At 52.9% G+C, this 21,201-nt stretch overlaps 1 protein-coding gene across 1 annotated transcript; it reads left to right on the forward strand.

Annotated features, from left to right (window-relative positions):
• Nucleotides 1–450: 450 nt before the first annotated feature.
• Nucleotides 451–19,204, forward strand: SDC4 (syndecan 4). Its single transcript, XM_030309517.2, has 5 exons — nucleotides 451–547; nucleotides 12,025–12,163; nucleotides 13,168–13,214; nucleotides 14,046–14,244; nucleotides 17,140–19,204. The coding sequence occupies exons 1-5, from the start codon at nucleotides 479–481 to the stop codon at nucleotides 17,289–17,291; spliced, it is 606 nt and encodes a 201-aa protein (XP_030165377.1). The 5' UTR covers nucleotides 451–478; the 3' UTR covers nucleotides 17,292–19,204.
• The last annotated feature ends 1,997 nt before the right edge of the window (nucleotides 19,205–21,201 follow it).

Genomic DNA, 21,201 nt, shown 5'->3' on the forward strand with positions numbered 1-21,201 from the left:
ACCGAATGGCCCGCAAAGACTAAAACATTTAGCTCTTTACAGAAAAATTGTGCTGACCCCTTAAGGCTACGCAAGTCCACGTCCCATTTGGAATGTCTTCCTTATCCTCGGAAGGGAGTGTACCCGGTTCAAGGAGCGCGGGTCTAAACTGAAGACCCTGGGCAAGTCCTTCCCACCGAAGGTCTCAGTTTCCCCCAAGTATGAAATGGGGTTAGACACAGTGATCTCTGGGGGCCAGTCTGGGGGGAAAGCAAAGAAATAAAGGGGACAGGAACTCGGGGTAGATCGGGAGCCGGTCCCTCGGGGTTTCCAGCCGCGTGGGCGGGCCCAGTGCCCCGAGGCCCAGCTTTCGCAGGGGAATTCCGGGCGGGGTGCGGCGGCGGGGCGGGGCCGGGGGCGGGGCCGGCCGCCGCCTATAAGAGGGGCCGCGCGCCCGGCAGGACCACTTGCCTGCGCGCCCTCTGCGGACCGCTGTGCCATGGCCTCCGCCCGCCTGCTCGCGCTGCTACTGCTCCTCGTGGGCGTCCCTGCCGCTGCCACCGAGTCGGTAGGTGCTTGGGGATCCCCGGAGGGCGGCCTGGTGCCTCCTTTGTTCCTGGGGGCCCGGGCTAGGGGGGCCGCAGGGGTCTGCACCGCCCCCGACTAGACGCCGAGGCCGGGGAAAGTTTGCTGGAAAACTTGGCTCCCGGGTCACAGGGAGGCTCCGGGCCGGGGTGGCTCCCGCGCGCGAACGTGCGCCCCAGCCTGTTGCTCTTCCCGCCTCCCCTGGCCTCGGCCCCGCCGCGCGCTCCAGGCTCGGACGTGACTAAGCCGGTGTCACCTCTTCTCTCCCCCACACTCTCGCCCTCCCCTGGTGATCTTGGGGCCCTGGATCCCCCTGCACGCCCTCCGTAAGCGCCCAGAGCGGCGGCTCTAGAATCCGATAGGGCCTGGGCACGAGGGGCAGCGTACTCGGAAGGGGGAAGGAGGAGGGTTGTGCGGAACCTTGTTTCACACACGGGGAAATGAAGGACTGAACCCTGACCTCAGGTCTGGCCCCAACCCCGCCACTGGGCTTGTAACTTTGGGTAAAGCCCTGCCCCTTCTGAGTCTCAGTTTCCCCATCTGTACAACGGCAGGAGGGAGCCCGGCAGGAGATAGCCAGTGCCTCTGTAGGGTCCCTCCAAAGTTGGGGCTCTGATCTTCCAAGGGCAGACGGGAAGGATGGTTTGGGGTCAGCACTTCACCAAGAGTTGAGCCTCTGCTTTCTTCGAGAATGCTGTTTATTTCTGCTGAACTGCAGAAGGGAAATTGGAGTACCCACCTTGAGTAGGGTGAAGGGGGGTGGGGGACAGAGGGCCTCAGTGAGCCCAGAGAAGCTCTCCTTCTCACTGCTCTCTGGTCCCTGCCCTATTTTACAAAGTCCTGGGCCACCAGAACCTCCATTCATCCCCTGCCACCAGTGTGGGGGAGGAGGATGGCAATCTCATCTGGGAAGTTGGGGGAGCAGGAATTGCTGGGAGGGTCTGTCTGTCCTCCAAGAACCCCATTTTTTGCCCCCTTGATTCCCTTAATTAAGCCCCCCTTTTTAGAAGCAGCAAGTCTGTGGAGTTTAATCATTGCAGATTTTTTTATGGGGCTCCTGTTTCTCTGGGCTTGGGCGGGGGAAGTCTTTTCTGCCTGGCAGGCTTCTTGTGGGGAATCCGTGAGATCCTGATAATAACCCACCAGCACGATTGCAGGCATTCAGTGATGATAGCAAACATTTAGTGCTTATGGTGTGCCTTATGATGTTCTAATAGCTTTCTAATGGCTGTTCCAATGTCCTATCAACTTGCTTAATTCTGACAACAACCCTGCTGTTTACTGTTCTTAAATTGGTCCTGAGGCTGAGGAGGTTAGCTAACTTACCCAAGGTCACACAGCTAATCAGGGGCTGAGTCATTCAAATTTAGGCAGCCAGGTGTCCAAGTTCCTGCTCTTATGATAAGCTGCAGTGTGATGCTTTCTGAGTGGCGGCCCTGAATCTGTTGAGATTTGGGGCTGGCCGGCCTCAACGAATTCTGAGGTGGCAGGAAACAGGAGACCAGAGTGAGGTGATGACTTCCCCAAACTAAGGGCAGCCAGACCAAAAGGTTAGTGTCTGAGCCAAGACTCCAACCTACACCTGCTGCTCCCTGGTACAGTGCTCTAAATTAGGCCCTGAAAGATGTGTTGAGTCCAGCAACTGGGGAGACCTCCAGAGGAATGCCATGTTGGGTCCTGTTGGCCTGGACAGTGTGGGGAAAAAAGAAAGACCCAGGAGGTCGTGAGGTCACTGCATGGGCAGTCACATGGCAGTCTCAGTTCAGAGGCTGCTGAGTCTGCAGGTGCTTCAGGGTGAGGAGCAGACAGCTGTGTCCTGGGGGCAGTCAGAAGGATATGGTTTGGGGGAGGGCAGCTGTGTCAGCCCTCGCACGGTGACCCATCAGCTGGGGGAGAAGTAGGCCCTAGCAGCTGCTTCCTGAGAGAGGTATCTGGCTCTCATCCTGACCTCAGCACTCCCCTTCCTGGTGAATGTCAGGGACCTTCCACCTCTAATTGGGTCACAGGGCTTCCCCTTTTGCCTCCGCCACCCCCTTCCTTCCAAGATTGTGGCCGGAAAAATCAGACCTAGTCATAGTTGGATAGATGTAATGGAGGCCCTCCTTTTTCTTTTCGCAGGTGGAGAAAACAGGCCCTGGGAGAAGGGATTTGCTAATTGCAGTTATGATTTGTTGAGTTTTCCACATGCTAGGTCTGGGGCATTTTATCCTCACAAAAAAACCCAGCATCTCGGGATTATATTATGCCCACTTTACAGATGAGGGAACTGAGGTCCATCTCCGATAGTGCTGTTGAGGCCCCTCTCCAAGTTTAGGTTTAAGCCAAAGGCCTGCCCTCCCCTTGGGTGATACCCTACCCCCACCCTAAGGGCTTGGTGCCACAAGTTTTGGGAAGGGAACCCAGGCTGAGCAGACAGCCTCTTCCCTGGCTGTGGGACTTGCCATCCCAAACCAGTTCTTCCTGTCCAGCTGGGAGCATTCCCCTGAACTGCCTTCCTGCCACTCCTTCCCTAGCCAATTAAAGGCAGCCCTGTTTGGGGAGCTGGACCCCTCCAGAGGGGTTGCTGCCCAGAGGCACAGCCTTCTGATGTGGCACCAGGCCCAGTGGGTTCTGGGGAAATGTACTTTAGCTTAGAGATGTTTTCGGTCTCCTTGAAAATTCTCTCCTTGATTGCCCTGAGGTAGGAGTGGGGCAGAAGCCCAGAGGATCTAGGACCCTTGAGTGGTCAGTGAGAGCTCTGTGGAATTCTTAAAAGCCTAGAGAGCTACTAAAGAGCCTATTTTGGGCCATGGTTTAGAGGGTTCTGTGAGCTTGATGTCCCCCATCTGTAAAATGGGGTTTGAAACAAATGACCTTGATTGCCCTTTTCAGCTCAAGTATTCTATTCATATCCATCCCCCCCAAACCTACCACACACACCACTCCCACCCACACACACCCAGTGGGGAATTCTGCCCTATTCATCTTCAGCGAAATACTTAACCCTTACTTAGTACGCAGGAAATATTTGCATGAATGAATAAATTCATGTGTGTAACTTCATTCGAAAGGGTGCATTGAGGTAATTTATCACTAACGTGAATGCCTTCCAGGGAAACCGTGAGGTAGGTTTTATTATCTCCATTTATACAGGAAACTGATGCTCAGAGGAAGGTAGTGGCTTGCCAAGGTCAGAACCAGGTCTCTGATAATACAAGGTGTCTGGTTTGAGCCTCCTCTGAGAACATTCCAGATGAGAAATTCCGGCTGGCTTTGAAGGAAGATACCTTGGGTTCTACTTCCTGAATTGGAAGCACGTATGCCCTATCTCTGGGTCTCAGTGTCCCCAACTCTATAGTAAGGAGGTAGGACCAAAACCCTCCCAAGGGTCCTCCCTGCCCTGAAAACACACTGATGGGGGGAGGGGAGCTTTCTTGGCCCCCTTGGTAAAGAACCTAAGAGGAGAAGAGCTGGGGGGTGGAGACATTCAGCTCCTGCCATCCCCAGCTCCTGGAAACAGAAGGCTTTTGCAAGGACTTGGAGTGCAGGGCCGCCCTGAATGAGGAGCTGGGAGAGCCAGGCTGGGCTCCCCGCCCCAGTTCCTTCTTGGGAGGAATTGGCTGCTAGTTGTTCTCAGCCTCCTGGACTGGTGGGTGTGATTTCCAAATGACCATTTAAAATTGGGGGAAGGGGCTGGACTGGGCCTGTGAGTCACTGGAGGAGAGCGGTGGCTGGCCTGAGTTACCCATTTCCTTTCAGCCTCTTGGCTAGTAGGATGGCTCTGATGAGGGTGTTGGAATGGGTTCCAGAGTTTTACCTTGTCCCCTGAGAGCCTGTTAAAGATAGTCAGCATCTCAATGTCCAGGGCCTTTGAGGGGATGCCCAGGAAATGTTAATACTAGGCCTCAGACCTTCCCAGTGCCCCGTCCGTGTGGACTTTGACAGGGTGTGAATTCAGCCAGTTGTTTGTTTCCCTTGAAGCAGAACTGAAGCTGCCACTGCTCTGAGCTCCTAGAGCAGAGCTGGTATATAGTCCAGATGGGGTTGGACCCCAGGAGTCTCTGACTTGTCTGATGTCCTCCTCTCCCCTTACTTCCTGGAACTGGCAGGAGGGCACTGGAACAGTGGCTTGGGGTTAGGCAGACCTAACTTCAGAGGTGTGAAGGCCACCTCTTCCTAGCTACATGGCTTTGGACATGTCACCCAGTCTCCCCAGCCTCTGCTTCCTGGTGGGTAAGAAGATCAGGGTTTTGGTGGGGCTGGTAGGAGGGAACAAGGCTGCAGTGAGTGCCTGGTAGGGAGGCCGCATTCTGTGTGACAGACATGTCAGCCATGCCAGGTGGCCCTGTGCCTTTGAGGATTCTACTCTCCGCCGCCCCCCCATGGCCCCTGGAACACTTTCTTCCCTCCCACTCCCCAACAGCTGCAGGGTGGTAAGGGAGGAGTCGAGGGTGGGGCTGATGGAGTTCAAATCTCCTGTTTGTTTGTTTTAGAAGTGGGCTGTTTGCTAATTATCAGATGGGTTCATATTTAAACAAGAACCAGTTCTCAGCGGCCCCACCCCTCCCGCCAGGATTTGTAGGAACCCTTTGCTGAGCAGTCTGCAGCCTGCTGGGTGATGGCAGGGTTTGCTAAGGGTATGGGACCACCTAGACACTGTCCAGAAGGGGGTCACCCTTCCTGAGCTGGAGGGGCAGAGTTTCTAGTCCTACTGAGGCCGAGTGAATTGCAAGCTGCGCTCTGGGCTAGGAGAGGGGGTGTGGTAGTGGGCAGGAAGGTACAGTGTCTGAAAAGCCAGTTTTCATACACTTTCAGTGCACAGTGCCTAGAGAGGGAGGTGAAGGCCCGTGTCAACAGTAGGGGCCTGATTTAACTCCAGAAGGACTAGAAACCTGGCTTCTTGAGCTGGTTTGTTATTAACTCACTAGTGACCTTCAGGCGTGTTCCTGCACCTGGCCAGGCCCTTTGGCCCTGTCTGCTGGAGGCAGGGTGACTGGAAGTGGGTGCATTTCACAGCCACAAAAACCTGAGTCACCATCCCAGCTCTGCTGCTCACCCCGGGACATGCAGTTAGTTAATAAGTCACTTCACCGATGTGTCCTCTACAAAACACCTGTGTCACTCAACCTGTAAAGTGTTTGGCAAACTTGTAAAGTGCTGGCTTGATCTGGGTTTATCATTAGCAGCTAGACCAGGGTTCTTAACCTGGCTGGATGTTGGCTTCAGGGAGATGGTATCTGTGTGCACACTGAAAAATGTAGACTGATGGTTACAGTTCTCGGAGTTCAAAACTTTTTATCCTTACCAGAGAGCTCCAGGAGTCCCCAGGAGATGACTCTGTGATTTGAACACTTCTTCCCAGCTTTGGCCTTCTGCAGTCCCCTGCCCAGTCTATCCCTGCTACTTTTCACCACCTCTGTGCCCCTGGTTACTCACCACCCCCACCCTCTGGCCAGTCCCTCCTACTCAGCGCACCCCCCCCCCTCCTTATTCTGCCTCTCTCCTCCCCCACCCTGCAGGCCCAGAACTCTGCTGCCCCAGTTTTCTCTGGCACAGTAGAGGAGGCTGGTAGTCAGGTGACACCTGGGGTAATGGAAAGGGGAGGCAGGGAGAGGCTGGTATGTGTGGAAACAGTGACTTGGTGGAGCCGCCGGTTGCAGCCAGGCCTGTGGGACTGGCTGTACCACTGGAACCTCAGGGCGTGGGGGCAGGGATGACCCATGGCCGGTCACAGGCAGTGGGGACACTCCTTGCCTGGGGTAGGGGGGCGGGGTAGGGACTGGCTGGGAAACGTCTGTGGGACAGACCCACTAGGTCTGGAGCAGTGGCTTCTCCGAGTGGGGGGCGGGGGGTGCACAGCAGGGAGTCTGGGAAGGGGCAGGAAGCCAGCACCTAGTGCTGATCTAATCAGCCTAGACTAGAGGCTATCGACTCTGCTCCTGAGAACACGGGAGGCTTGTTTATGTCCCCGCCCGCAGATCCAGCAGGGACTTCGGATCTGCTGCCTAGATTACAAGCCCCAGCTTCAATGCACCTCTGTCTCTGCAGCCCTCAGGGAGCCAGCCCCCTCCCGCCTGTCTCCAGCGGTAATCGGAGCAGTGCCCGGCTTGGTTACCAGGCCTCGAGACAGAGGGAGGCTTGTCTGTTCCAGAACCGTCTTTTACAGGTGGGGAAACTGAGGCCCAGGGAGGGAATCTCCCAAGATCCACAAAGGAGTTAGTGGCAAGGGTGCTGCATCAGCTGCCGTCAGGGGGGTGTCCAGAGCTGCAGAAGCTCCCACCTCTGCCCCCATTCCTAGCTGCACCCCAGGATCCTGGAGCCCTCGCTGTGGAATGGGCTGCCCTGGGGGGGTTGGTGAAAAGTTGGCTGCTGGCTGTGCCAGGCCTGGCTTGTCCCCTGTGTGATTGTGTTCAGAGTAACCTGACCTTGGAGTGGGCAGAGCTGACATTCGAACCCCCACCCTAGCCCCACCCCTACTCCCAGACCTGGCTTAACCCTTCAGTTACCAGAGTGCCAGGCTGTGGATTGGTGTGTGGTTTCTTATTGCCTTCTGGATATTTTTTTTCATCCTCAGGGCAGGTCAGGAAATACTCTGGGATCCCCAAGTAGAATGTCAGGCATCTCTGGTCACTGCCATTCACTCCTTTTGGAAAAATACAACCCAGTTTCCTCTGCCTCTATCTTCTTACGACAGGTGCTCCAAGTTGTGTGACCTTGAGCAGGTCTCTGCCCATCTCTGGGTCCTTTGCAGTCTCCAGGGACCTGATTGGTTGTTGAAAAGTCTCTGGTCTCAGAAGCAAAATGAATACTCATTACAGGGTTATGTCCCTTCATGATTTGCAACCCCCCCCCCCCCAATCCACTGACCACCTTTCTAGCAATGGAACTGCTTCTATAGCTTTTTCCAGGTCTCTCTGACCCTTTGACCACTAATCCCTTTAGCCAGAAGGAAGGCAGGTGGGGATTAACAATAGCTACTACTCAATGAGCACCTGCTGTGTACTGGGCCATATGCTGGGTCCCCTGCACACACTAATGCATTTCTCTTAATCGTCATCGTCCTGCAGGGTGCTCCTAGCCCTGGTTACCAAGAGAGAAAACTAAGGGTTCAGGGTTCAGTATACCCCAAGGTTCCTGGAGTTAGGAAGTGGTCATGGCCAGACTGTGCTTTGCTTGTGGGTAACCACTCTTCTGATGGGGATCCTTTGTTTCTGGCGAGGTGTAGAGCTGATTGTGGCTCCTGGGTTTGCTCACCCTGGGGGATATCTGGTCCTTCAAAAAGGCAGGGTGGGGGAAAGCAGTGACTAACCAACGGCCCCTTCTGGGGATCTCCTGTCCGGATAACAGGTGGCTTCAGTAGTTGGAGTCCAGTGTCCTTGCCACTCCCTGTTGAATTTGGCTTGCCCAGTTGTCCTTCTGGTCTCACCTCCTGAAAGAAGGGTCAAATGTGTCCCTGACCCTGCCTCTGCTGGGGAGGAGCCTGGGGGCAGGAGGTGGGTGTGGGGGGCTCTCCTCCCTCTTTTCCTCCCACCAGCTCTTGGTTAACCAGGCCTTGACCCTGAACTCCCTGCTGCCCCAGCCAAGTTTTTGTTCTTTTGTTGAATATCACTTTCACCTTTGTTTGCTCCTTGGTGGAGCCTGGCCTGGCACTGTGGGGTTGGGGTGGAGAGGTGACTCGGGGGTGGCAGTGAGAAGTCTGGTTGTAGCTGAGGCGTGGTCTTGAGAAAGATCTAGGTTCAAATCTCAGCTCTGTTGCTTTCTAGTTGTGTGACTTCGGATAAATGACTCCCCCGCACCTCAATTTCCTGCAAACATGTTACAAGACTCGTGCCAGTAAAATGAGTTCATAGGGAAGAGCACCGCGTGGTGCCTGGCACGTCGTGGATACTTGAGCTAGTCACCCCAGCCCCTGTGCTTTTCCCTGGTGACGGAAGCTGTAGGACTTTGGGGTGGGGTTGGCGACCTTTTCCTAGCTTCTTTTCATGCTTATAGCATAAGGACTGGAGTGACAGCTGCAGCCTGTGGGTTTGCTGAGACCCTTACTTTTGCAGCCCAGACCCTTGAAGCAGGGAGGGAGGACAACTCCAGCCTGGAGCCAGAAGACCTAGCTTCTAAGTCCAGCCCTCCTGCCAACAGTTTGGGTGACCTTGGCAAAGTCCCTTGTCTTTTAATTTGTTTGCTGGGTTATAAAATGAGACCATTGGGCTCAGTGGCCTCAGATACTTTCTACTGGCAGGTGTTAGTTCCTTTAGAACAAAACAGCACCTGCCCCCTCTTCGGGGGATAATCTGGGGAGGCGTCCAGCATCTCAGTCCCCAGGCACTCATCCCAGGTGTCCACCAGCCCTGGGGTAGACAGGGTCTGTGAGACCCAGGCCCACTGCCTTATTCTGCTGGTGATTTCTGTTGTGCTCTGGGAGAAGGGAGGCCTGAGGGCCCAGAGAGGGTGCCTGTGCGTGCACACACACGTGAACACACATTCCCCCGGCAGGGATGGGGTGAGTGGAGAACAGGTGGGGTAAGCTCGGCTGGGATCAGGGTGGGGTCCCTCTCTGGTCAGGGCTGGGCTTGGCTACTGGGTAGCCTGGTGGCTTCTTCAAAGCCACCCTGACTGAATGGGCCTTGTCTGCAAAGTGGGTGAGGCAAGGGAGGGCTGTTGGCATTCCCTCCCCTCTGCCCCTCTGCACATGAAGGGATGCTTGCCCACAGTCTCATGGAGCTTGGTCCTCTCTTGCTGGCCTCGTCTTAAAGGGTTCCCACTGGGGAATTTCTCTCTTGTCAGGAGTCAGGGGCAGAGAAGATGCTTCTGGAGTTGAAGGTTTTGTTTTCTTGTGTCCTTCCCTGAGCATGCCCTCTGCCCCCCGGGCCTCGTGACTTGTGACTTGCTGGAGAAGGAAGCGTTGGCTCCTCTAATGCAGTCTTGAGCCCTGAAATAGGTATCTGACAGGGTCTGATGCCTCCTGTGCCCCTGGTTCAACCTTAGACAAGTGTATCCTCTCCAGGAACCTGGTATAAAAGGGAAGGGTGAGGGCTGAACTGGGAGTGAATCTGGGTTTCAGTGCTGATGGGGCCTGCCTCCTCTCTTAGCCTTCCTTTAGCTACTGTGAAACTGAAGTGGTAACTCTGAGCCAGGCAGCATGCTAATCCCAGGAGTTTTGAAGCACCCCTTAGCACTTTCACACACCCAAAGAAAGGCAAGATGTAGAAACAACATTCTGTGACTCCTGGGGACCAGGGGTGGGGAAGGTCTCTGCCTGAAGCCACCCAGTGCTGGGACCCCAGCCCCTGACTTGAGGACTTGGAGCTCAGACTCCCACAGCCAGTCTGGTCTCCAGGCTTGGTTGACCACTGGCTGAACTACCTTCTTTCTCTCCTGGGCTGGATTTGACCTCCACGCAGCAGGGCTCCCTCCTAGCTCGGGTGGTCAGGCACTCTATGGACGCGTATGTTCATGCAGGTGTTCTTGTGTGTGTGGTTAAAAGCTCAGGTGACCCATGCCTGGGTTCTGGTCCAGTGTGGCCACTTTTTACCAATGTGACCTTGGGCAAAAATCTATCAGGAGGACCTACTTTAGGCTAAGTGCTTCAGAGGTCCTGCTCTCAGAATCTGGGCCTGGGGGAATTTGCTTTGCGGCAGGGACCTCGCCCTAGGGACAGTTTCGCAACCACCTCGGAGCCCTCCCGGAGGAGCTGCCAAACTAAAGCCACAGGCACCGGGCTGTGGGGCTGTGTGCGGGGGCTGGGCTGGAGTTCCAGCACTAGTAGCTCAGCAGCTCCTGATTCCCGAGTCATGAAGTCATCCCGACCAGGGCTTAACCCCTTCTGGCTCCCCACCCCCGTGTGTGCCAAGTATTCAGCGAAGATTCTCCCATCCGGTGGAAGAGGGCTGCGTGCCCGCTGCCTTCCCCCTGGTCTGACCCTGCTCCTTTCCGGGAATCCAGCACATGCCCTTCCGGTGGGTGGAAGAGGGCATGACAGTCAGGTTCTGCCCGCCTCTCCCCAGAAGCCCCCGGAGGAAGTACAGGAGGAGCCCGGGCCTCGCCTGCAATGGTTACCTTGTCCTGGGAACAGATATTCCTTCTCGGGCTCCCCTGAGTCCCTGGCAGTCTCCCTCAGGTGAAGGACAGCCTGGGGCAGTCAAAGAGAGACCTGACCTGACTTCTCTCCATTCTGAGCTGTGCAGCTAACTCAGCCTCGTGACCTTGGGCAAGTCACTGCCCTGTTCAGCATTCGAATTCTGTCCAATTCTGTGAGATGGAAGGGACAGGACCTCCCTGGCTTCTGTGGTTCTGAGCAGAGCCCCAGTCTCCTACAGGCAGGGGCTTTGGGAAAGAAGAAGAGAATGTTTTGAGGAGGGGTGTGTATGGAACTTCATGAAACCCAATCTCTTTTGGCAAAAGTAGGGACTTTAATATTTGAGTTAATTAGCAAAAAAAAAAAAAAAAAAAAAAAAACTTTGCCCAGGACTGCTGTTCTGTGGGAACAGCTCTGTCGCCCCAGAGCTAAGGAGAACGGCAGTAAGCATTCAGAATGCTTCCTACCCTTGTGAGCTCTAGGAGATGGGAACAGAGAGAGTAGCTGACGTACTTGTAGGACCCTGGGAAAGTCTTTGCCTCCCTGGACCTTGATACTTTCCTTTGGAAAGCTTCTCAGTGGAAGTAGGCTTAAGATTCTGCTGTGATGTCCTAGACTGGGTCCCCGTGGGTAGGGGCCAAGGACATTTGTGGGTGATGGAGTGGATGGTGCCCCACTCTGTGCTGGTACAGAACAGATCCTGTGGGAGATGCTTATAAAGCTGGATATGAGAGTGTGCTCGTGTATTTGTGAGTCACTAGGTCTGTGCAGCACCTGGACTGAGGCCTCCCTGAGGTGTGGGTGAGCCAGCCCTGTCTGTCCCAGCCCAGTCTGACTCAGCTGGGAAAGGTGTTCTGGACTGGGAAAGACCAGGGCCAGCAGCCCTCTCCCTGCCACAGGCAAATCAGTGGTGACTGTGTCTGTGCCCTAGAACCCTAGAGTGTCCTACCCTCCAGCCTGTGTGGCTCCTGCAGTCAGGCAGCCTGACTCGGAAGCCTCCTTCTTCCACCCGCTACTTGTGTCAGAGGGAAACGCCCAGTTTCCTTGGTTGTAAAATGAGGTTAAAGACATGCCTTTGGAGTTAATAAGAACAGGGGCTGGCACGTAGTAATTGCTTATAGTAAATAGTACCTAGTAATGTTTAATGTTCTGATTATTACCAACTTTATTATTTTTATTAGCCCAGGATGGGAAAGAGATTTGCCTAAGGTCACACAGCAAGTTAGGGGGCCAGGAGGAGAGCAGGACCCAGGTCTCCAGGTCCTGGCCTGCTTACTTTCCAGCACCCCAGGTTACCTTACCGAATGCCCACTTCATTGCCTTTTGGGGCTCAGGGGCTGTTGTCAAGCGCCAGGGGGCTACTGATGTGTCTTCAGAAGTGGCTGACGTAACTCCTTTTTTCACTCTAGATCCGAGAGACCGAAGTCATCGACCCCCAAGACCTCCTAGAAGGCCGATACTTTTCTGGAGCCCTCCCAGATGATGAGGATGTCGGGGGGCCTGGGCAGGAGCCCGATGACTTTGAGCTGTCTGGCTCTGGAGATCTGGGTATGGAGGGTGTGGTGGGCAGGCTTGAGGTCATGGGGCTGGAGGGAAAGTGGCCTCACAGACTATAGAGGGGTGAGCATGTCTTGAGACTTGGATTTGTATGGGGGTTTTCCAGCAGAGCTCCTCCCCTCTCAAAGGGGAAACAAAAGTAACTATCAAGCCTTTCCACCCCTTGGCAACCCTCCTTGGGCGGGTTATTTGTTGCTTTGAGTTCATTTGTAGCTGTAGGTTTTCTGAGCACCAGCCCGGACCTGTCTGCCTGTGGCTGGGGGCCTGGTGGGGGTGGGGCTGGAAAGAACTGATAGTGTTTTCTTCTTGTGAAAAGGAGAAGGGCCAGCTCCAAAGCCTGGGAGCATGTGTGGGCAGAAGTATGGGTGGAGAACAAGCCCCTGCTTCAGAGGGGGATGGGAGTGTGTGAAGGGGCCCAGGCCTCTGGGGGCTGGACCAGGGGCCAGGCCGGTTCATGGTCTTCAGTGACTCCTATGTGCAGGATGGTGTGATCTTTGAAGTTTGAGCTTTGGAGTCCCATAGTCTTGAGTTCAAACTGCCTCTCAGTGAGTTGGGGATTGGATCTTGGCACATGCTAAGCACTCAGTAAATATTTTAATGTTGCGATTTCTAACATTTAATGTTACAATCTAGAGTCATCTCAAAGGAATCCCTTGGGGCTCTTGTTCAAATGCAGACTCTGATTCTATGAGCCCTGAAATTCTGCGTTTCTAACCGGCTCTTGGTCCCTGATCCAGACATTCCAGAGCAAGGGTTTGGAGCTGACAGAGTATCTGCTCAGCTACCTGCCTGGCATCCTTGTGAAAGAACCGGGGAGTAAGGTCTTGAGAGCCCCATTTTACAGATGAGGTGACTGAGGCTGGGGTGGGAATGGTCACTTACTGTACACTGAGCATTTGAGGGCTGCTTGTAAGGTAGGACTCCCACCAGCCATGGCTGAAGAAGGGGGAGGTACTTTAAGGACAAATGTTCACACAGCTTTTCTGACTTTACAGATGACTCAGAGGACCCCCAGATCTTCCCGGAAGTAATCCAACCCTTGGTGAGTAGTTAACATGCTTTTGCCTCTCCCCATTTGCTCCACTGTGACACCTGTTGAGAGGAGCCCATAAGTGAGGGTCTGACCTCACTCTGCAAGAAAGCTTGTATTGGTGGCCCTTGCTCCTTAGGGACAGGCACGACTGTGGGTAGGCCATCCTTCCTGCAGGGATAATCACTGTCAACACTTAGATGTGTTTCCAGCACCTTTTCTGTGCATTTCTAGGTATTTCCCAGCATTAATATCAAATAATATATACAGTCTTGTGTGCTGCACTTTTCACTTAAAGTGGGCACGAGTTTGCTTCCTCACATAATTAAGTGTTCTTTTTCATTTTTATAGGCTGCATAATCATCGTTCATTATTTTCCCCTTATTGATGGAAAAGTTGTTTATGATTTTTTGATACTCTAAAATTATACCACCACAGCAAGCATCTTTCACTCAAATCTCTGATTAGCTCCTTGGGATAGAGTCCCAGAGGCAAAGCTGCTGCCTTAAAGGGCAAGCACTTTCTATAGTTTTGCCCAACCGCCCTCCAGGGTGGTGATTCTAGAATCCCCACTGACCAGCAGTGAGTGGTAACACCTGCTTCCCTGTACCCTCGGTCACATTCATTCCTCTTTTGGGACAGATCCACTAGAAAGGTTGAGGGTAAGCCTTTGATGGCATAATTGTTGAGAGATTGGTGCTGAATTCAGCTCCAGGACCACACGGTTCATCCGGCAAGATGGCGGAAGCAGATTCCCTCCCTGGCTGAATGTTCCTGTCCCTGCCCTGGGTCCCTCCCCAAAGCACACTGAGTCTTCATCTCTCCTCCTTTTGCCCCATCCAGGTGCCTCTAGATAACCATATCCCTGAGAGGGCAGGGCCTGGGAGCTGGGTCCCCACCGAAGCCAAGGACCTGGAGGAGAATGAGGTCATCCCCAAGAGGATCTCACCCTTTGAAGGGGACGAGGATGTGTCTAACAAGGTGTCCATGTCCAGTGCCACACAGAGCGGCAACATCTTTGAGAGGACAGAGGTTCTGGCGGGTAAGGTCCTCACGAGATACTTTGAAGGGGGAGAGGACTGGGAGGCAGTGTTGCAGACAGGGATGCCTCTGGCACATTGGGCTTCTTGGTACCCCTTCCTTCTAGCCACAGGGTGCCCTGGAGCCTCAAGGACTACACCGTAGTCGTAAGGGGTGGCTCTGACTGGGTGAGCAGCCCGGTGGAGGAGAATTGCATATCAGAGTCTTTTAAAGAACAGCTAGGAGTCAGTCACTGGCCGTTAAGTCCTTCTGTCTTGTTTTCAAAGCATTTTCGTAACCTGGGATTGGTATCTAGGGAGTTTATTCAAGGTTAACTTCCCTCAAAAGCACAGAGACTCCTTTGGATTGGGCTGGTTTCCCTCCCTCCTGCTCTGTCACTTGACAGCCTCGTGATCTTGGCTGAGAAGCTTTCCAGCCTCAGTTGAGGATGTGAGCCTCCATTTCTTCCTCCGTAAATGGGTACAATGCTACCTCCTCGGGTTGGTGTAATAACTCCATGAAAATGAGAATCTGAAATAATTTGGCAAACCGTAAAGGGCTTTTCTGATTTGTTGGTGTAATTTGTCACTGAGTCTTCATGGGGCTTTAGGAGTGGCTCTTTCAAGCCTGGCTGTGGGGCCTTCAGCTGGGGCAGTGCCTGCTGGCTCTCTCCTTCCCTGGCAGCTTGGGGGGTCTCCAAAGCTGCGGGCAGGGGTGAGTTGTCAGAGAGAACTCTCTTTCTGGCCAAATGTTATAGGCCAAGGGCAGGTCTTCATGAAGCAGCCTGTCGAGTGGCTGCCCTGGGCCCAGTCTGGGTTACTCCTGTCTCCGGACAGCCACAGCCAGTTGGGCCAACACCTTCGCGGAGTCTTGAGGTACAGGGGGGAGCCCTGTGTCCTGCCTCCATCCAGGACAGATAAGGGTCTTGCCTACATCTTGCAGATAAGGCTGGCTGGGAATGTAACTCTAGGTGACTTTGGGCCCAGCTCAGCCTTGACCCTGACCTCCTGGGACCCGAGTATTTATTCTTTCTGCTTTTCCTTCGCTACTTTTTGTGTGTGAGGGGGTGGTGGTGCTATCAGAACTAGAGGGGCCCTTAGAGACCTTGTGATCTTCTAAGCTTCAAAATCTTCGGTAAAACCTCCCCCCATCTTTTTTCAACCACAGAGTTTCACTTTTAGCTGGCATATGTGGGGTTAGCATAAGGTTTTGCTTTCACCAACAAAGGGTTCTGCTGCTTTTAAAGAAAAGTTTAAAAACCACTGATCTAGGCCAAGCATGTCTTTTAACTCGGGGAGACTAAGGCCCAGAGAAAGCAGACCACTTGCTTGGGTCACATAAGCAAGAGACAGAACCAAAGCTAAGTCGTCTCTTAAATCTCGCGGTTGAGAATTATCCAAGCATAAGATCTTCATGTGAGAAGTTCCGTTGCTGTGTTAGTTGGCATCTGAATGCACCTGGGAGTTTCTCAAGTGCTTGCCAGGTGCTACCTGCTGCGTGTGCCCCCCTGAATCTCCACGACCCTATCAGACAGGTATGGCTGTCTTTACTCTTATAAGTAAGGAAACCGAGGCTCAGAGAAGCCAAATCACTGTCCAAAGTCACAAAACTAGGCATTAGTATTGAAACCTAGGGCCGCAGTCACTTTTGAGACTGCCCTTGAACCTTCTGACCCTGTGGGGTCAAGGTTCCAGCACAGACCAAGGTCCCAGTAGAGGAGCTGGGGGTCATCAGAGGGAAGGGTGATAAAAACAGGAATGGGGTTGATACCTTATTCCATTGTGCTTTTTCTGGTATTTCCTGGGGGCACTTTGTGGCTGTTTTTTCATGAGTTTTAGCTGAGAAGGAACCTTACTGGACTCCCCTGTGCCACTCTGCCCTCATTCTGTGCATAGATTCAGAGTGTGTGCAGGGATGGAAAATTAATCTTCTTAGCCCTAGTAAGACCGAATTAGGGGACTCAGTCTGCCGCAGCAAGGATTCTGTGAGATATCCCTGCCCCCTCAACAAACAGGAATGAGCCCTTCAGGCGACCTGGCATGATGCAGAACAGCTGCCCACCTGAGGTTAGCACCGGCCTGATGCTAGCAGGTGCCCGTAGGCAGTGCTCCTCTCTGAGCTGAACTGTGAGTGTCATTTATTAAGCACTCACTGTTGTGCCAGGCCCAATTCAGGGTGCTAGGGACACGGAGCATAAAGCCACAAAGGTTTACAATCCATGAGGACTGAGCATACGCTGTGCATTGTCCTAAGCACTTTGGGTGGATTAATTTATTTAATCCTAGGACAGATGTGTGAGAAAGGTACTTTTATTTCCAGTTTGCAATGAGCGAGAGATGAAGGCACTTGCCTGATGACATAGCCGGTGCTGAGTAACGGGAGTGGGACCTAGGCCTTAACCACCGAGCTGGAAACTCGGGAACGTAAACCACTGTCTGTAACTGTCAGTGACGTAGCAGCCTGGCCGTGTCACCGTGTTAGAGCTGTGTCTGGTAGGACACACCTGTGTGTATAGAGGATGTACACACCTGTCTGTGGAAGTGGAGGCCTGTGTAGGTGTGCGTACCCAGAGCCAGCTAGACTGCGATGCTCTGAGGTCTGCACTGTCTAGGCTGGTTTTCAGGCCTGCAGGTTTGCTTGCTCCTGGCCCAGCTAGTGCTAAGCTGTTGCTGGGGTGTCAAGCTGGTGTTTGGAAGGTGCTGTGGGCTCCAGCAGGCGTGGGTTGGAAGGGTAGCTTTGCCACTCCGGCGCTGTGGTCTTCAGTGACCTCCGATGACCCCCTGTCTTGTTCACGAGGTCACACCTAGCACAAGTGACAGCAGGGGTGAAGATGTCTAGTTGTAAGTGAGCCGACTAGGGGGAAGTGGTAGTGTGCCCGAGGTCCTGACCCGCAGCTCTCCCGTCTCTTTCTCCGCAGCTTTGATCGTGGGCGGTGGCGTGGGCGTCCTGTTTGCTGTTTTCCTGGTCCTGCTGCTGATATACCGCATGAAGAAGAAGGACGAAGGCACCTACGACCTGGGCAAGAAACCTATCTACAAAAAAGCCCCCACCAATGAGTTCTATGCTTGAAGCAGCCCCCTGGGCACACTGGCTTGGACCTCAGCAGGGAGGGAAGCAGAAGGATTTCGAAGGGTGGACATTAGGGTAGGGGGAGGGCAAACTAATACTGACCTGTCAGCATCTCCAGCTGTGATTATGTTTTAAGCGTCAGAAGAGGCATCATCTTCTGTTCCTGCCTGCCTCTTCTTGATTCTCTGGGCCTCGACTGTCCCGGCAGAAAAATGGGGTTACGCCTGGCCTTGCTGAAGGCGGGTCTGGGATTGGATCATTTCTTAATTTTCCACTTTAGAATGTGGGCCCAGCTTAGAGCCTATATTGAACATGCCTCATCCAGAGCCCCTCTGAAGCTGGAGCTCGGCCCCCAGCGGCCTTCTCCTTCCCTCTTGTGAAAAGGAGCTGGGAGAAGGAACTAGAACCACCTGCACCTTGATGTGTCCGTCAAAGGGCACTTGTGACCACACTACAGGAGTCTGTGGTATACCTTGGGCCATTCTCGGCTCTCTCAAGTGACTTTTGGAAATCAGCCTTTTTTATGAGGGGGAGGGGGTGGGGAGAAGAGCTGAAAGTTACATACTGAAATGGATTTGCAAAGTATTTGTAAATCTACTCTTAGCGGGGTATTTTTTTCTAATGGTTCATTCCTTGGTGCAGAGCCTCTGCCTGGGCAAGAGTGTGCCGATATCAAGATGTTCTCCGCTCTCTTGCACTTTCCACAGTACCTGCTAAGTTTGTATTTAATGGTTTTTTGTTTTTGTTTCTCGGAAATGAGAGAGGAGACGGAGATATGATTTTTATTAATTTTTTGTTTTTTTTTGTTTTTTACTATTTATAGCTTCAGACAGGGCCTCTTTCTCTCTTTCCTCTTTTAAATATCCTCCCCATTTTTTTTTTATACTTAACACTCTCCCTCTCATGACCTTGGCCCTTTCTGAAGCTGCTTCCTCTAAGAAGTGGCTGTTGCCGAAACATAGTTTTCTAGCAGATCCCAAAATATAATGTAGGGGATGGTGGGATATTTGTGTCTCTTTTCTTGTAATATATTATTATTCATGGTTCTAGAAAAATAGATAAATATATTTTTTCAGGAAATAGCATGATATGTCCCATTTGACGTTGGCTGGATGGTTGAGTGAGTGGAGTTTTGTGTGGCTGAGTGGGTTTTTGCCTTTCTCTCGCTCTGTTCGTGGTGCCTTCTCCTGATTGGGCCGGAATAGTTGAGGGTAGACAATTCTACCTTCTTTCTAGCTTCTGCTTTGAGCCCAACTGGTGTTCCTTTGTCTGTTTTCTCCAAATTTAAGAGAACATTGGAGAGCCGTCCTATCCATTATGGTAAGCACTAGCCACACGTGGCTATTCAAATCAATTAAAATCACATAAAGTTAAAAAATTCATTCCTCATTTACACTAACCACATTTCAAGTGCTCATTTGCCACATGTGGCTCGTGGCTGCTCTGGTGAGCACGCAGGTAGAGCCCGTGTCCACCTGTCGAACCACAGTGCTAGGAAACTGAACTGGTATAACAAGTCCCAGCCCCAGCCTTGCTGGGGTGATCGTTGTCTCCCTGGGCAAAGGGGGCATGGGGGAGGGCTGACTGGCTGCTGGCTTTGGAGCTTATCTGTGATCCTTCCTTCACAAAGAGGAGGCCCGTTGGGTTAGTTAGCCCGTGCAGGCTGCGTCTTCTCCTGACCCCACTGGCTGGGGAGGGGGGGAGTCGCTCTTGCCTCCCGCACCCTTCACCATCTCAAGCCAGGGGCCCCAGCTGGCTGGGTCCTCTGGGCTCCCCTCCCCCACCCCTGCCATGCCCTTTCCCTCTGGCTATGTTGGGAGTGAGCACCTCTTCTTGTAGCCACCTCACACTGTTGTCTGTTACTGATTTTTTTCTTTTTGATAAGAAGATAATAAAACCTGGTACTTTCTAGATTGCTTGTCTCTGTCATTTCAAAGTTTGTAAGAAGTCCTTCTTTCTGGGTTCTGTATCCTTTGCTCTTCGCGGAGCCTGAGATCATTGCCCTGACCAAATGCCCTTTGGGGCGCCAGACACTGGAGGCAGAGAAGAAGCCAAGAAAGGGCCTGGAGAGGAGGAAAGAAAGAATGTGCCCCTGGCGGCCTGTGGGGCATGTCATGCCTAACTTGGTGTGGCGCTTAGATGGCACCTGGTTAGAAAACAAACACAAGGTGGGTGGTAGGGGCTCCTGGGTGGCTCAGTCAGTTGAGCGTCTGACTCATGGTTTAGGCTCAAGTCATGATCTCCCGGTTCGTGGGATTGAGCCTCGTGTTGGGGCTTGGGATTCTCCCTTTCTCTCTGCCCCTCCCCGGCTCCCTCAATCTCTCCCTCAAAATAAATAAATTTTAAAAGAAACCCACAAAAATCCTTGAATTAGATGCTAACCATAGAAGTGAGGATGTTCCCCGTGTAAATCCAGATTCCCTGCTTCTTTTGGGAAAAACTCAAGATTTGGCTCCTCTCCGGCTGCATGGCAACAATTGAAAGTTGCTGACAGGGAGGATCCTGTCTGGATGTGGGTTTTCTGCTTTGCCACAGTCTTTACCTGCTTCCCTCGTGTCCCCTGCGTGGCTTCTACAAGCACTGCAGTAGTCGGGTCTGGACAAACCCCATTGATGCCTCTCTCAATCCTGGTAAGAGCCTTTTTACCAAGGGGGGAACCTGCCCTTAGCTCATCTGCAGGGTTAAACCTTAATTCCAAGGCCTTGGGTTTTGGTGGTCTTCCTTTGGTGTCATATCACCCAGTGCTTGGCTGGGGTCGGGGGAAGGATACAGAGGAATTAGTAGAAGCAAATCCTCGAGTCACATGCATGTGCCAGAACCCATGCCGTCTCTGCTTCATACCTGAACCCACTTAATCGGCACAACAGTTCCACAGAGTAGGGTCTGTTAGTATCCCCGTTATACGGATTGGGACACCACAGCTAAGAGGTTACTTGTCCAAAGTGACACAGTTTACCAACAGTAGAGGTGGGGTTTGAACCCAGGCATCTGGGCTCCAGAGGCTGCTTGGGACCTACACCCCCCCCACTGAAGCAGCAAAACTGGTCTCCGGGGCCCCCGCCACACCTTGTTTGCCTGAGCTCCGTGAAGCTTGAGTGGGGCTCCCTGTTCTTTATAACCTGATTCTTGCAGAAGGTCCTTGCATCTGTTAGACCTGGGCCGTCCAGTATAGTAGCTGTCGGCCACAGGTGACTCTTTCCATTTAAACACATTTTCAAAAACAAAAATTCGGTTCCTCAGTTGTGCTAGCCACATCTCAAGTGGTCAGTAGCCACATGCAGCTGCTGACTACTCTCTCAGTCAGTGCAGATACAGAGCATTTCCATTGTCTCAGAAATTTCTGTTAGGTCTGTGTTGGTGATGAAGACTGTGGGTCATGACCTTTCGACTTGGGATTTCAGCTTTTAATAGCTGCTACCTTGTGCTCCAACAGCCTACAGGGAGGTAGGTCGGAGCCTAGAGTACTGTAAGTGCTCACTGAAAGCACTTCATTCTCATCAGCGCCATCTTTGGGTGAGACAGAAGCTCCACAAGGCCCCTGTGTTATCTATTGTGTAAGATTATCCCCAAATTTCAGGGCTTCTGACCACTGTCTCACATAGTGTCTGCAGGCCAGGAATGTGGGAGCAACTGAGCCAGGTAGTTGTCTCATGAAGTTGTAGTCAAAATGTTGACCTGGGCCAGAGCATCTAGAAGCTTGAGTGGGCTGGAGGGTCCACTTCCAGGGTGGCTCACTTATATGTCTGGCAGGTTGATGATGGCTGTTGACAGGAGGCCTCAGTTCCTTGCCATGTAGACCCTCAAAGGGCTAATGTCCTCATTACATAGTGGCTGGCTTTTCCCAGAAAGCGATCCTAGAGAGCCAGGTGGAAGCTACAATGCCTTTTATGGCCAAGCCTTTGATCACTCA

The sequence above is a fragment of the Lynx canadensis genome, chromosome A3, assembly GCF_007474595.2.
Source record: "Lynx canadensis isolate LIC74 chromosome A3, mLynCan4.pri.v2, whole genome shotgun sequence".
Lineage (NCBI taxonomy): Eukaryota > Metazoa > Chordata > Mammalia > Carnivora > Felidae > Lynx > Lynx canadensis.